Source organism: Pararge aegeria, chromosome 17 (genome assembly GCF_905163445.1).
Source record: "Pararge aegeria chromosome 17, ilParAegt1.1, whole genome shotgun sequence".
NCBI classification, from domain to species: domain Eukaryota; kingdom Metazoa; phylum Arthropoda; class Insecta; order Lepidoptera; family Nymphalidae; genus Pararge; species Pararge aegeria.
Genome location: NC_053196.1, coordinates 11,544,920 through 11,560,008, shown reverse-complemented (window position 1 = coordinate 11,560,008; position 15,089 = coordinate 11,544,920). Strand labels below are relative to the sequence as shown.

The window sequence follows — 15,089 nt, the reverse complement described above, 5'->3', positions numbered from 1 at the left end:
TTAAGTTTTAATTCGAATTTACATCAATAAATATAATTTACAATTTATACAATAATGTCAGATTTCCATCTGCTCAGTTATATATGATAGTCAGTCAATGGATTTCTTTCAAATTACACTATTATAAGGATCTACATAAATGTTTTTCTTATTTTACAATTCATCATTTTGATACGACATTAACGTTTAAATGCATCTATTCATAATCAAAAAGCTTTAACAACGCCCGTAACATTTACGACAATAATTACAATTTACATTACTACAACTCCGAACAATGAAGTCATAATCTACTAAATATCTATCTATATTAAATAAATATCTCAATTTTTAATTTACTTATACCTACAATATGTACAAGCTCGTTTTATCACATTTCAATAACTCCGATTCACACGGATATAAAGTCACTAACACTAAAAACGTCAATATGGTCTCCACACAGATTTATGCGTCGATATGCTACCATTTGTAATTTTGGTCGATGTCGGACTAGTGGAGAGAACACGCGTGGTTCGTTGTGATGGCGCTTTTAGTTCATTGCGCATCCGTGGCTTATCAGACACGGTGGAATCCGCTGCTTGCACTTGTTTCATCTCCTGGAGTTCAACGTTTGCAGGTCTTGTCGGATGGAAGGCTGATTTAACCACTTCGATAGGTTCTTCATCCGACTCATCGGATATAGTCGCTTCGTGAGTCGAATTGACCTCGGATTTCGAATCAGCCTTTGATCTTGGACTAGCGTTAACCATACTTCTCGGGCTTCCACTCTGTCTGCTGCTCGTAGGAGATAAACGAGCACTCGTAGTATCCATCGAAGAAACGTTACTTTGGAAATGTCTTAAAGCATCATAAGGACTGACGCCGTTTTTCAATGTTAATTCTTGCGGTAAGCTTTTCAGCGCAAGTTCTGCGGGATGAGGTGGGAAAGCCAGGAGTCCATTTGGCGGTAAAAATGCTCCAGGTGGCGGAATTAATCCTCCGGTTGGTAAACTTGCCATCGCTGGTGGAAACGGGAATAGTTCTGCTCCAGGCAACCCCAGCGGGGGCGATGTGATGGGCACTGCCCCACCTGTAGACAAAGAAAATTCAGGGTTAGTTATTGGATTACCATAAATAATGCTTTTTAGTGCAGCTTCTGCTGTCTGATTTGACAACATGACGTAATATGAAAGACGAGCCCCAGGGGACAGCCAGGGGCACGCGGGCACTCTGCTGAGTCCCTGAACAACGAGGGTGCATAATCGTACTAAGGATAATGTACAATCTGTAGGCGTTTAAAGGCGGCTTCATAGAAAGGGATGTTTTTTTACTCCGATATCGGGAGGGTGAGGGTGCAATATTTATTTATCCGAACGCGATGTCGTTCTTTACGATCCAGACACGACATTCCACCTTAATTCGGCTCGATACATCTCGAGCGAACAGTTGTGTGGAAAGCGCATTAGCGATGCGGAACACGTGTGAGGTGTTGCAGCGAACACATGTGCGGTACAAAGCCGGATCTATCGCGATAAGGAAGTCCACTATCTCCGTGCACGGCGGACAAAGAGGACTCGAAACGTGAAATTTTCATTAGCATTCGTGTTCAAAAGTTCTTGTAGCTGCGAGCTTTGATTCTCGATAAGTGTAAGAGAAGCGGGCGCATAAAAAGGACACGATGGAGGCGCAGATTGGGCCACAAAGAGCTCGGAGGTGGTGCGACGCTCGTATCTCTTTTGCACTTTTTATATTTGCAGCAGTGGCAGTGGTGCGCAGACCACTTTAAAAGGCAACGGGGGTGGGTGGGGCCGTAACTAGGGGGTAATTTGGTGAGGTGGGGGCCAATATCGGCGTCGCGCCTGATTGAGGTGATCCCGATGCTCAGATTTGAAACTGTTTTGCGATAACTATAATGTTTAATTAATTTTTACACATCCATGTATTAAGTACACTCAGTTTTTTAGTACCTTACTTAAAAGTGTTAAATTAAAATTAAATTTTAAATAGTTATTTATAAAATAATAGTTTTGTAATATCACTTTAAAAAGTTTAGTCAATTGAGATCGTGTTTTGTGTTTTAGCTATATCGTACTTTGAGCGCGTTAAAAAAAATTAAGTAAGTCTTTTGTAAAAATGAACGGAGGTAAGGTTTAATAAAAGCGGGTAGGTGTTTGAGTACAACGGTCCTCGCGTTTCAGCGTCGGAAACAAAAAGTAGCTGGTGGCGCGGTCGCCTACATTGGAATAAAATTGACTCCACACTCTCTCGAACGTGAAGGCGGTGCTTTTTATACTTTTTCCGTTCTACACCCCCACTTCCCCCGACGGACGGACTTCAGCGGGTGGTTTTGCTTCGGTTGGACCGGTGTTGTTTTGCAGCGCTCAAGAGCCGCTTCTTTTATTTGAGCCTTCGCGTTGTACGGCCTTGAGGGGTGGTTCCGTAGCGAGAACATGTTTTCGAGTGTTGTTTGCTAAATCGGGAATTTTTAAATTAACGAATGCCAAATAATCCGTCGATCGGAAGTTTAATAGGAACCGGGAGCGATCGAATATTTGATATTGGGCTCTATCATCTCTGGATTACATTTCCGGTATGCATTCTTGTTGTCCCTGTTTTAACTACCCGCTTCGCTAATTAGCGAACTGTTAATATTTCCTTAGTAACTTTTAAAGCACCTTAGATATATTAAAAACGGGATATGTACCCGGGATGTGTATGCTGTAAAAGTCACCAGAAAGTATTCAAGATAAGAGCTGGTACCTTAACCACGAATTGGTATCTTATATTATACCTACAGTTTGCAATTCAAACTATGAATTAGACCTATTCAATATGGGCCATGTCGATCATTTCCTCCCACTTCAAAAAAGTAGGACGTTCTATAATCAAGTTAAAACCGTTTCTTTATTCAATTGTAGACCGATTTTTAAAATTATTTAAGTATTTGAAAGTTTATACTTTCGAGATTAGCTATCATTGAAACAAGGTCAGGGTCTGAGTGTGGGGTCCCGTAGAAATTGAGGAAAATCGTTGCATAGCCATCTAAAGTATGTGCGTTAAACACTTTTCATCAAATGAAATCTGTCAAGGATTTAGTGTTTCAAATTAATATAGGAGATAACAAAAAGGTTTTTCTCGAGGTAATAATTTAGATGGTTATATTATGAAAATTAAGCTTAATTTTTTTTCCATAAAATTTCTTTGCTTCCTCGAATAGCAGGAGAATCTGTATCTTTTCGCGGAGTTTAGCAAATTAAGCTTAATTTTCATAACACATCATGGAATTCCGCCGTCTGCTTCTATCCTATATTTAAACAATACTTAATTCGGCTCTTTGGAAACATCATAGTTTTGGTAGTTTGTTGGTGTAATAATTATTAGTTCAGATGTATAAGTATAAAAGGAAAGTTTACCTTTAACAAGGGCAGCTTGCTCCCTTAATTGCGGTGGCCTAAAGTAGTCCGCCCAAGCGTAATTCAGATACGCCGCGTCTAACCAGCCTGGGTTAAACAGGAACGGGTTAAAAGCTCCTGGGTGCCCATAACCGTAATCTGTAACAAAAGAAATTAACATTTAGAACCATATTACCATTCAGGCAGCGTGTGGATAAAGCTACCCAAAATTTAAGGCTACTTAATGCATGCCATTAAACATTTTTCTCAATGGGTTGATATGATGATGATGATTGTAGATTAGATTCTCTTCTTTAAGCAAACGGTTTCAAGAAGGTTTTATTACTCTGTCCGAAATTATATGCGCGTTTATAAGCTACGTCGAGGTCAAACCTCGGGCACGTCCGCAAGAAGTCGCAATCACAAAGACCGGCCGTAAAGGCGGCGTCACACGGCTCGCGCAATGTTTACCGCGCTCGCCGACTATAACAAGGGGCTTGTATACAAAACGACCCGGTTTACTGCTGCAGTTAGCCGGCATCTCTGTGCCATACGTTTTTACGACCCTCCACCATCACGTTGCCTTTCGCCTTTCAGCTAGCGAAACGCGTTTTTATTTGTTTAATCGATAGGCTACTGAAGACGCCACTGCCGACGTCTATTTCAGTTTTACGGTCGTTTTTAATCCGGTCGCGAGTCATCTCAATCGCGATCAGGTGTATCGACTTTTTTATTACGGGATTAACTATTTACGAGCACTTCGTCTACTTTGTTTTGAATTACTGGACGTTTAGTGACTCCTCTGATGTTTAGTGTTGCGTAAGTTTTTTGATTAGCGGGGCACGATTTGATGCGAACAGATTGCTCGCGTCCGCGCGCCTGTCTTTTGTTCTCCCGTAAATAATCAGGTGTGTAGACACTTTTATTGCGCGCCTCTTAAGAATGTTTACAGAGGCCGATAGCTTTATTTCTGTACACACAATCCGTTTGGAGTGGAGATTAGCGAGTGTTTCGGGAGAGCGTTTCCCAAATCGCGGGTATTTTAAATTAAGATCGTGATGGATGGCCCGTCGCGCTGTCACGTGGCAGGCCGGGTGAAGCTCCGCCATCATGGTACATAATAAGTTAAATGTGGAACTCGGAAACGGTCCGCTCCATTTGTTAATGCCAGTATTCAATTAAATTCGGTTCCCCAACCCTTTACACATGCGGGACTCTGAATATTAACATCGCAACGAGAGCCGTTCTAACTGTTGAGACACATTTTAGATTAATAAATGATACTCCGCTTTAACTTATGTAAAATGTTTTAAATTATGACTAATACGAAAGGAATGAGTGAATCGTTTCTTAGGGTCGTTTCTATAAGAATGCAGAGTTGTAGGTACTAGGAGTTGTGTGTTGTAGGTACCAAATAAAAATTAGGGATTTTAATTAATGATTTTATCAGTGATATAATTACTTAGAGAGTAGTTTCTGAAACATTCGAATACATTCTCTGGTTAGTATTTTCTATAAAATTAGGTATATGACCATGAAGTGCGTCAGTTAATAATAAATGACTTCACCTTATAAAGATCAGAATTGATATGATAATAATAAATAAATATATTACGACAATACACAAATCGCCATCTAGCCCCAAAGTAAGCGTAGCTGGTGTTATGGGTAGTAAGATAGCTGTTGAATATTTTTATGAATATAATACATATAAATACTTATAATATACAGATAAACACCGAGACACTGAAAAACAATGATTTTCATTTTGAAACATTTTCCAGTTGTGGGAATCGAACCCACGGCCTTGGCCTCAGAGAGCAGGGTCGCTGCCCATTGCGCCAGTCGGCCGTCAAATAATAATAATAAAGTTCCGACTTGTACCATCGATCGAACCTTCTAATACAAAAGACTTTTCATGGCTCTTATGAATAGCTCATACATATGTTATTAGAAATACCTTCTTATTCATATCATAATTAAATATAGAATTTAATTATTATTAATATAATTTAAGTGTCCATTTAATAAGCATTTCGAAGCGGGGTAAACAAAATTAAAATAATATTCAAATCGGACGATACGGTGCCGCAATGACAGTAAAGATAGGGAATAACTACACAAGTGTCAAAACAGGCGTTAAATAACTCGGAGAAGATGCTAACGTTTGTTACTCGTAAATTAATGTGAAAGACGTGTTGGGCGCGATGAGTAAATGGATCCGAGTTATGGCCCATAACTTGGGGCGTCGTGTCTTATGACAAACACCGCATTTATATTATTGTCTTCTAGTTTTGATTGCCTCGTTGTAGACGTTGCTATTGATTTAGGAGCAGCCTCGAGGAGCGTTATGATATTTTAGTTTTTTAATGTTGCAAAATTGTTATGGCCTCATTAGTTTTAGACGTCGCTATAGGCATTTTACGGAATTAATATATAATAAACTAGCTGTTGCCCGCGACTTCGTCTGCGTTTGATTTTGTTTTTAAAGTATTCAGTATCGCTAAGCTTTAAATGAGTATAGTAGTATATATATATAACATGTGACTGCCAATTAATTATAGACAAATAATTTGCAATAAAATAAAATTGTGACTATAATTAAAGATCTAAGCTATCCTATCTCTTAAGTTGGACCAGACCGCTCACGGTGAGCCAATTTAATTTTAAATTGGTTAAGTAGTTTAGGAGTCCATCGCGGACAAACATCGTGACAGGAGATTTATATATATTAAGATATGGTTTTAGTTGATGGTATTACAATGGAAAAAAAAATTATTATGACGTTAAGATGTTAAAAAAATCAATTTGAACGAAATTGGCGTTTTTCGTAGAGCTAACCAAACATAAACCTTTAATGATTGTTTATCACAAAATGTGAATATGATTGTTAAATCTCGTTTATCGTTACATACTCGTATCTCTGAGTCGGTGGAGCAAGTAGATGGTCGATAAGCTCTAAATTCCTTTTTCCAATGAGAAAGGGAGCCTGTTCCCAGTAGTGGGTAAAGGCTGGTGATAAGGTTGATGATGAAGATTTCCAAAAAGTTTTAGTCTCGAAATAGTCAGTTAAAGTTTTTTTTATTTTGGAATATATAAATGAAAAGAGCAATAACATTTTCTTAATCATGCTTTTTTTAGATGTGCTTAAATTTGTTACTGTTTAAAATTAAAGTTAAAGTTTTGATATTTCAGTTACTGTATTGTTCGCCAAATTTTGTAGCCATTGGGTATAATATGCCTGACCTAAAATTGTTTTTCCAATATTACCCTAATAAATCTAAATCAGGATTAGTAATAATTCGATATCGCAAGAGTCCACTGTAGTCAAACTGTAGTAGATATTTGAGATATAAATGTAATTCATACATGCTTTTTACCCTCATCGAATTTTTAACAAGTACCTACGGCCTTTTTTATTAGCCTACATTATTTAATTATGGGAGTATCCGAACGAAAACCTTTATTATGGGAAATTGAACAAAAGTTTTTAGTAAATATCCGTTTTTGTTTTTAGTTTAAAAGTGTGTGTTTAAAATATTATAATTCTGTTGTAATTTAATGTCCCGTTTGGTTTTTAAGAAAAGCACTGTTTTCTTTCAAACAGTTTTATATTATAATAATCAGGATTCATTTTAATCAAATATCTTTATATTTAACGATAAGCATTTGCATAAATCTAAAGCAATATTTATGAATGCTCTAGAGTATTGCTTGCAGCAATAATACCGTCTAAGTGTTAAATAGAATATCTTAAATGTTTGTTCTTGTATGTTTTCCGTGTAATCAAGTTTATCTCTTTCGTCTTCTCTATCCGCTTCAGTTCAGTATGTATGTTTTCATTTTCTTCACCAGTGTACCAGGAGTCTCCAGTTCATAAAACAAGCATCGGTGGTTGCGTGCGTCGTTTATGATCAGATCCTATACAAAGTTAGCCTTTGAAATTGCTTGCAGCAATAAGACCGTCTATAGAAAGTCTTAATTCGAATGTCTTACATTTTTGTCCGTAAATTTTTTTCGTGTTATCAAGTTTTTATCTTTCAGATTTCTGAACTGAACAGTTCAGTTAAAATTTTTATGTATGTTTTCATTTTCTTCACCAGTGTATCGGGAGTCTCCAGTTCGTAAAACAAACATCGGTGGTAGCATGCGTCGGTTATGAGGGTCACTGGATGTGGTATTTTAGCAGCGACACATAAAATCCATATTTTACAGGCGAGGGCGGGGAGATCAAACGTACTTTACGACGGGACCCGAGATTGTTTACATCTGTTGCCCGCGGCCAGTGCGTGGAACTTGGTAACCGCTTGTACAGCAAGTGTCGCTTCAAGTTTACATGTGGAAAATATTCTCTTATTTGCTCTTAGCCTAACGTAATAACGTATCAAGCAAGTTTTCATCTATGATCGCTAATAAGCAATACGGCCGCCTTTTGTATTCTGTTTATGTCATTGTTTTTCTTAAAGTTGTGTGCAAATAAAGATTATTGATATTCATTGCCTTGTTGTTGTAGTGATAAGCATAAATAGCAGTTGGACATAACTAAGTCCTGGGTTCGAATCCCAAATGAGGCCAACAATTGCATGGTATTCTATTTATAAGACCTTTGAAGTCACTATATATTTACTGAAATAAATCTAGCTGGAACGAACTGAATACCTTGATAATTTAGAATATACCTACCCATAAAACACAAATCCAAAACCAACTCAAAATAATATTAAAATTATGGTGTAGTTAGGTAACAGTAAAACCATTTAACCATATCACTTAAAACAACGAAATGTCTCAATTAAAAGTTCAGTCCATCCACAAATCACGCCGGAATCAGAACGTTTTGACACCGCAGACTATTTTCGTCGCAACGTTACTGGTCTGTATAAACAAACCGATGCGCCCAAAGTTTGGTCAATAATAAAAACGACAGTATGCGGAAAAACTAACATCCTCAGCGATAAACATCAAAGGCGGGACCACGATCAATGGCGTCGCTTGATGGCGTGACGGCGCTAATTAATGGAATCATCGTCAACAGCTAGCGTACGCTTAGCGATAGTTTAAAAAATATCGCTTAAGCGAATTAATAATTACAAATGGACTAATAAGTCTATCGAGAAGCGGTGATAGCCCACTTCGACGTCACTGTCGGGGTGCCGAGTTCGAATCCCAGCACGCACCTCTGCCTTAAAGTTATGTGCGTTTTAATTACAAAATACTTATTACTTGCTTGTTTTTATTACTTGCATGTTTTTATTACTTGCTTAGACGGTGAAGGAAAACATCGTGAGGAAACCTGCATGCCTGAGAGTTCTATAATGTTCTCAAAGGCGTGTGAAGTCAATCCGTACTGGGCCAGCGTGGTGGACTAATGCCTTAACCCCTTCTCTGGGAGGAGACCAGTGCCCTGTAGTAATGGTTTCATATGATGATGATAAATAAGTCTTTTAGCAGTAGTTACTGCTCCATCTCAGCTGGTGACGGAGAAAGCTATTCTTCATGATTAAACCACAATAATAATGTATAAGTACTTAAGAAAGAAGAAGAGTGAACGTTGCTCAGCAAGTTCCGAAGCTGGAGTGGTAATGAACTGACATATTAGTAAGTAGGACAAATGGACTTTTTGATCTAGGCTAGGTTTTACCACTTACAAACATAACAGGGTTACAACAATAATATTTAGCGGCACTAGAGAGATTTGAAACCTCGTGGATTCAGGTGTGCTTTCTGTTGTTTCTGTCAACCCCAGCAATGGGAGAGCACTTCAAGCCGACGCGCGGTTCCAATTATTATCACTTACTAGTTGCAGTTTTCCACCAACCCACATTGGAGCAGTGTGGTAGGTGTCGTGACTCCTAGAGTGACGAAGAGAGACTGCCTTTGTCCAGCAGTGGGACGTTAACAGGCCGCTCCTTATAAATCCACTTACATAATATCTAAACCTCAACTGAAAGTGATGCAAATGATGTAAAACAAAAACGTAACTTTTATAAGAAAGAGATGGTAATAAGACAACAGTTAGGTCAACAAAGCAAGCTTAATAACCACTAACAAGACACTCGTAAGCATTATATTTAGAAGCCAAACCAATAACCATTTATAAGTCGACGTCAAAACACATTGAAGTTTACTCAGACAATCAAGGCTATTTCTGAACGCACCGTTACAACTGGCTCGAAGATTATTCGAAGCATCTAATTAATGTCTGCGTGTTTGAATGATTCTCACGTTCCTACCAATGTACAGATGCTCGGTTTAGTATTTTTATCCCGTCTAAATTCTTATGAGTTTCGATATTTAGTTCATCGATTTGAAAAATGGCTTGATGGATTTTGCTCAGCTTTTAACAATTAATAATTTAATTAATGCAGATACATATGGCAGGCCCTCGCTACTTCGTCCGCGTTTAAGTCAACCTTAAAAGATAGACGTATGCTGTCGCGGCCTTTTTTTGTATATCTTTAAAAGAGGAACAACATTGTGATACATGATTTTTACGCGCAAGCACTCAAGAGAAAAGTAACCCCATTTTGCTCAGTTGGTCAGAGTGTGTTGAAATTTAGCCTATACCATTTATCGATAAATTAGTAATCCAGGACCAGTAGCTCTTGAGATCAACGTTTACAAGCAAACAAACAAACTAACTCTTCAGCTTTATATATATTAGTATAAGATAAATACTGGGTAAACTTTTTGGGTATGAGCCAAGAATCCAAATTCATGGGAACAGCGTTGAGGACCTTAGCTCTGATGCCGTTCTCTTTCTCTTTCTCTCTCTCTCCGCTCTGTTAAAGAGAGAGTCTTGTGTCCAGTTATGGGTTAATAAACCGTAGATATTGGTGTACAGTTTTTTTTTGGAGCAGCTTGGATAAGTTTTATGTTCAAGGCAATTAATTAAATCTATCTATTGTATTTTATTGTTAATTAGTAAAAGTTAAAATACAAAATATTTGAGTCAGTTAAAATTATAATAATTATTATTTTACATTATTTATTTAACATTAATATTATATGATTTAAAAGTGTGAGTTTTAAGTCCCATAATAGTGAACAGTATGTTCCTTTGAATCATAAAGTATTTAAACATAATATAACCTAAGCTCGAGTTTTTCACAAACTTGGAGCTAGAAAATTTATTACCTCTTTTAGTAAAAGGTACCTTTTTACTTTGGATAATATTATATTTTAAAGTAGAGGTGAGTGCCCTTAAAATGCACTTTTTTTCTTCAAGTTGGATATATTTAGTACCTATATTAAAATTGCTCTTCTATTCTTAAGTTGCATTTAATTTTACTATGTTATGTAAGTTTACTAAATAATGAGAAATCGATCTTTAAAGATGGTATAATATTATATATATATAGTTTAATTGTAGCTCTACCTAAGTTTTAGATGGAATACAGTACCTTTTAGCTTTTGCTTAAAATAACTATGGCGTGGTAGAGTTATAGGATTATTTAAGGTTCAGAGAATATTTAAAGAAACAGTCCCATTATAAAATTTCATCAATCATTAATAATAAACAGATCGTTTGGAGCCAAATGGGTGAAATTAAATGCTTGCCAATGGCTTATAAAAGTATTTTGAATGTGGTCAAAAGTTCGGTGCCGCAAAATTGGACTGTGGGCTGGCAGGGAGCCAGCGCGTGCGCATAAAAAACACATAAGCTATAGATCTTTAGCGCATAGGAATATCTTTATTCTTTTTTTTTATGGCTGCGAGCTATTTCCCCTGTAATAGTTTCCTGGCGTTAGTTTTTCGCGATTATTCGCGGAATGTTGATTATAATTTATGCTTTCGTTATGCAGTCGGTAAATTTTAGAATTTTGTGAATGGGTGTTTTTATATTTAGCGCCAGTAAACTTCCTTCATAAATCGTTTTATACCTACTATCCTACTTGAGTTATAGGTATAACTAGATTAGATTACTCAACTATTCCTAAGCAATTAGTAATTTTAGTTTTACTGAAAAGTATCATGTAGAAGAGAATAAGGAAAACTTTAATGCAAGCACCATACACCTAATTACGAAAGGTTTCTAAAACGTAACTTTAATTAAGTAAAAGTTATAAAAATAAATAAAATATATCTGTCATTATAAATAATATTGAACTTCATGAGCAGCTATTTAATTAAGTTTTATTTTATTCATTATTTTCGAAAATTTAAATAGCAAGTTAAAGTAATCAAAACAAACTTATAGATAAACCTAATATAACTAAGTCAGGAAATTATAATCAAAAGATACTTGTAAAGAAAGTATTGCAACTTACTTTGCTTAGTCCTAGGTTCTCGTGGTCCATCGACGGTAACTTTGATAGCTTTGGTATAAGAGGCAACTTGGCTGGGAAACGTACTGATGGTTATGGTCAAACTGAACGATTTGCCTCGGCCGCTCCGACCCACGAACCTGAGGTCATTAAACTTGGCAACTTGGTTCTTCATGACCGCTGTGCAGTTCCTCATTTCTGCCATCACATTCTCATCATTCCCAGCTTTGATTGTAACTATGGTTCCATCTTGAACATCATCCAGAGCGACGACCTTGAACGCCACCGGCAAAGACTTGTTGGACCTCCAGTGGCCAGGCAGGGCCGAGCAAAGCACAGCCGGAGAGCCAGTCTGCACCAGGTCGCCATGGCTCTGCCGGTAGTACTCGTGGATGTGCGAGTAGACATCCGCCATCGTGGGGGCCGGGGGATTTGCGTGCGGAAGGTGCATCGACTCCAGTTCACCCTCGAACGACCCTCGACACGCCACTAAAGTTCTCTGTCACGCCACTAGTCTTTCAAACACTCCGAGAAAAGTTTCTAACACGCGATACGAACTCGGTGACGTGCGCGCACTCCGGAAAGTTGTGCAAAGTATGGGCGCGAGACGCCGTGTGAGCCGCAAGCCGTCCGCACCACTTGTTGGGCGCGGGCAAGACGCCGGGCGGGGGACTCGGGAAAAATAAATGGGCGACTCGGCGAGACCGCAAGCCGAAGACGCACGACGCGCACCGAAGTCGCGGAGGGACGCGTGCTCGCGGGGACTCAGTTTCGACTGATGACTGCGATACGACGCGACTTTTTCCGATGGTCAATATTTTGCGTTCGCACGGTCGCCGCCCCCACCCGGGTGGCGGCCCCTACGTCTCGTAAAAAGCGGGAAGGAGACGAAGGGTGCGGGCGGCGTGGAGCCGCAGCGGGAACGAACGGGACGGCCGCGGTCGATCTCTGCGTTTTTATAAAAATGCCCGCGCGAACGAGACACCGACGCGACACATCAGCGGGTAGGAGAAGGATGGGTGGATTTTTTTGAATTACCGCGGTGACGTATCGCGAGGCTGCGGTAATTAGGCCACGGGGCGGCGGGAAACCGCGGTCGGTGCGAAAACCTATCAACGAGCTCATGAAAAATTATGATTTCCATGTTCGAGTCGAAAGCTCGCCGTGGGGTGGCACTTCATTAGGTCAAAGCACGCTTGGAATTGGAATCCGCTCGCTAGGGTCATTGGCTTGCACTTATATTCATCAATTGTGCGGTATAAAAAATGAATTTGACTTTTCATATGCCTTATTAATATTAGTGAATCTTGTCAGTATTTATCTACACATGCAAATGACCATGATTAACTCAGTACTCGCTTTTTTATGTCGAAAAACATGTTATATTTGGTGCAACAGTTGCGAGTTGCGAACTTTCGGAAGTTGCGTTGTTGAATTAAAGAAAAGCAAAGTTTGATAGCGAGTTGCCGCGTGGCGAGGTGTCAGTGCGAGCGGGACGGCGCGAGGGGCGGCGTAGGGGCGGGGCGAGCAAACTTGGCCATAACTTCGGACGGAGTTTCCCGCGCTCTACGTAATAGCTCTACGCGATACTAGTTGTGTGAAACAAACTTTTTGATGCCAACTTTTTCGTGTTAAATTTCGGACTTTTAGTTTAGTTAGCACGATGCGGAGAGCGCTGTAGCCAAGTGGGAAGTATTAAATAAATAAATATACTACGACAATACACACACCGTCATCTAGCCCCAAAGTAAGCGTACCTTGTGTTATGGGTACTAAGATGACTGATGAATATTTTTAACGAATAATATACATAAATACTTAGAATATACATTTAAACACCCAGACACTGACGAACATTCATGCTCATCACACAAACATTTTTCAGTTGTGGGAATCGAACCCACGGCCCTGGGCTCAAAAATTAGGGTTGCTGCAAACTGCGCTAGCTGTCAAATATTATTAGTAACCTAATCTCACCTAACATGTATTCAGTATCGATAATACAGTGACCCGTAGATTTGTGGGTTACATTAGTATCGCAGTATTAATTCTTATTTAAATAAATAGTTTCATCAGGATATTTAGATACTTAGTAGTAAAATACTTTATAATGTATTACAATTGGTCATTTAACTTAAAAGTAATAGCAAATTTTAAAAAAAAGTAGGTACTCCTGAACAAAACAGGTGTTTTAATAGATACACTTATCTAAACATTTTTTTTTACAAGAATACACAAGTTAAAAATGTATGTAGGACTTCATCTAAATTAAATGACACACATCAAGATAAACTGTTCTAAAATGATTTAAAACCAAAATTAACGCGTAGGAAGTCGCGGGTTCACATCTAGCTGTGACTAAATATTTTTAGAGTAGGTACTTATGAAGAATAATGGATTTGTGGCTTACTTGTCGTACTTTTATAGCTGTTTAGTTTCAAAAGTAAACGAGGTATAATTAGGTTATTAGCTATAAAAAATAAGAATTATTTATTTATTTTACTATAGATATAAAATATACAAGTTCATTCCCGTGATTTCGTCTGCGTAGAATTTCTGACTATTCATGATTAAGAAGTGTTTTCTTAGTAACAGTTTATGCAAAGCACACCAAGATAGCTCTCAGACGGCAGATTTTTTGCCGACATACCTACTTGACCACAGAATTAAGACCATACAGAATCCTCATTCAGCTGTTATTGCATGCAGTGCATTGTGTCCAAAAACAAAGAAACCCGATCACGTTTCACTTCACATTCGCGGAATGTTGGTAGCTCACAAACTTTTCCCATTTTCCTCATTTTATGGTAAACATTTAGACCCATAATGGGTTAAATAATAACTCTCACCTACGAAATGAATTAAGTGACTAACCGTCTGTTTCAGAAGCACTACTAAAGTGGAGTGGTTTTGATGCTGCATTTAGTAGTTTTGGCGTCAAAAAGTAATAAATATACATACAACATACAACCGTACATCGTCATGAACTTTAACTTTTATAATATTAGTAGGATTACACCTACTTATATATTTTGTAATTTTTAAGTCAGATATAGTCAAGTGGAAGTTATAGGAATAAATTAAATTTTACTTCGATAATAAAGTGGAACCTATCTACCTTCCCGTACCTAATACCTAGGCTATAATTCCGTGTATTTAAGAAAGTTAGACAGGTCAATGTTCTCCAACATGTATCTTCCTATCTACGGCCGCAGTCGGCGTCATCAAAAGAAACAATATAGTAGCTGTTGACTTAAACCGTACCATAACTTTTATGAGTCATTGTTTCACTTCGGCACTCTTTGAAAACACGCCTCATCGACCGCCATTTTGTTCATTACCTCGGTATTTTTTTACGGCCACAGATAAGATAGAGGAACCAAGAAGGTTTTACAATGTAGAAATTTTGCAAATTGTAAATATTTATGGTTCTAGAATTCGCTATGGC

The 15,089-nt window shown here is 38.2% G+C and overlaps 1 protein-coding gene across 1 annotated transcript; it reads right to left on the bottom strand.

The window, feature by feature from the left end:
- Positions 1-425: 425 nt before the first annotated feature.
- On the bottom strand, positions 426-12,095 carry LOC120631102 (segmentation protein Runt-like). Its single transcript, XM_039900542.1, has 3 exons — positions 11,645-12,095; positions 3,396-3,533; positions 426-1,072 (listed from the first exon to the last, which is right to left on the bottom strand). The coding sequence occupies exons 1-3, from the start codon at positions 12,090-12,092 to the stop codon at positions 426-428; spliced, it is 1,233 nt and encodes a 410-aa protein (XP_039756476.1). The 5' UTR covers positions 12,093-12,095.
- Positions 12,096-15,089: the final 2,994 nt, after the last annotated feature.

Coding starts and splice junctions, on each gene's coding strand:
- LOC120631102 (XM_039900542.1), bottom strand. CDS start 12,092: ATGCACCTTCCGCACGCAAATCCCCCGGCCCCCACGATGGCGGATGTC. Junction 3,534..11,644: donor AGAACCTAGGACTAAGCAAA/GTAAGTTGCAAT, acceptor CTTTTGTTACAG/ATTACGGTTATGGGCACCCA. Junction 1,073..3,395: donor GCAAGCTGCCCTTGTTAAAG/GTAAACTTTCCT, acceptor CTTTGTCTACAG/GTGGGGCAGTGCCCATCACA.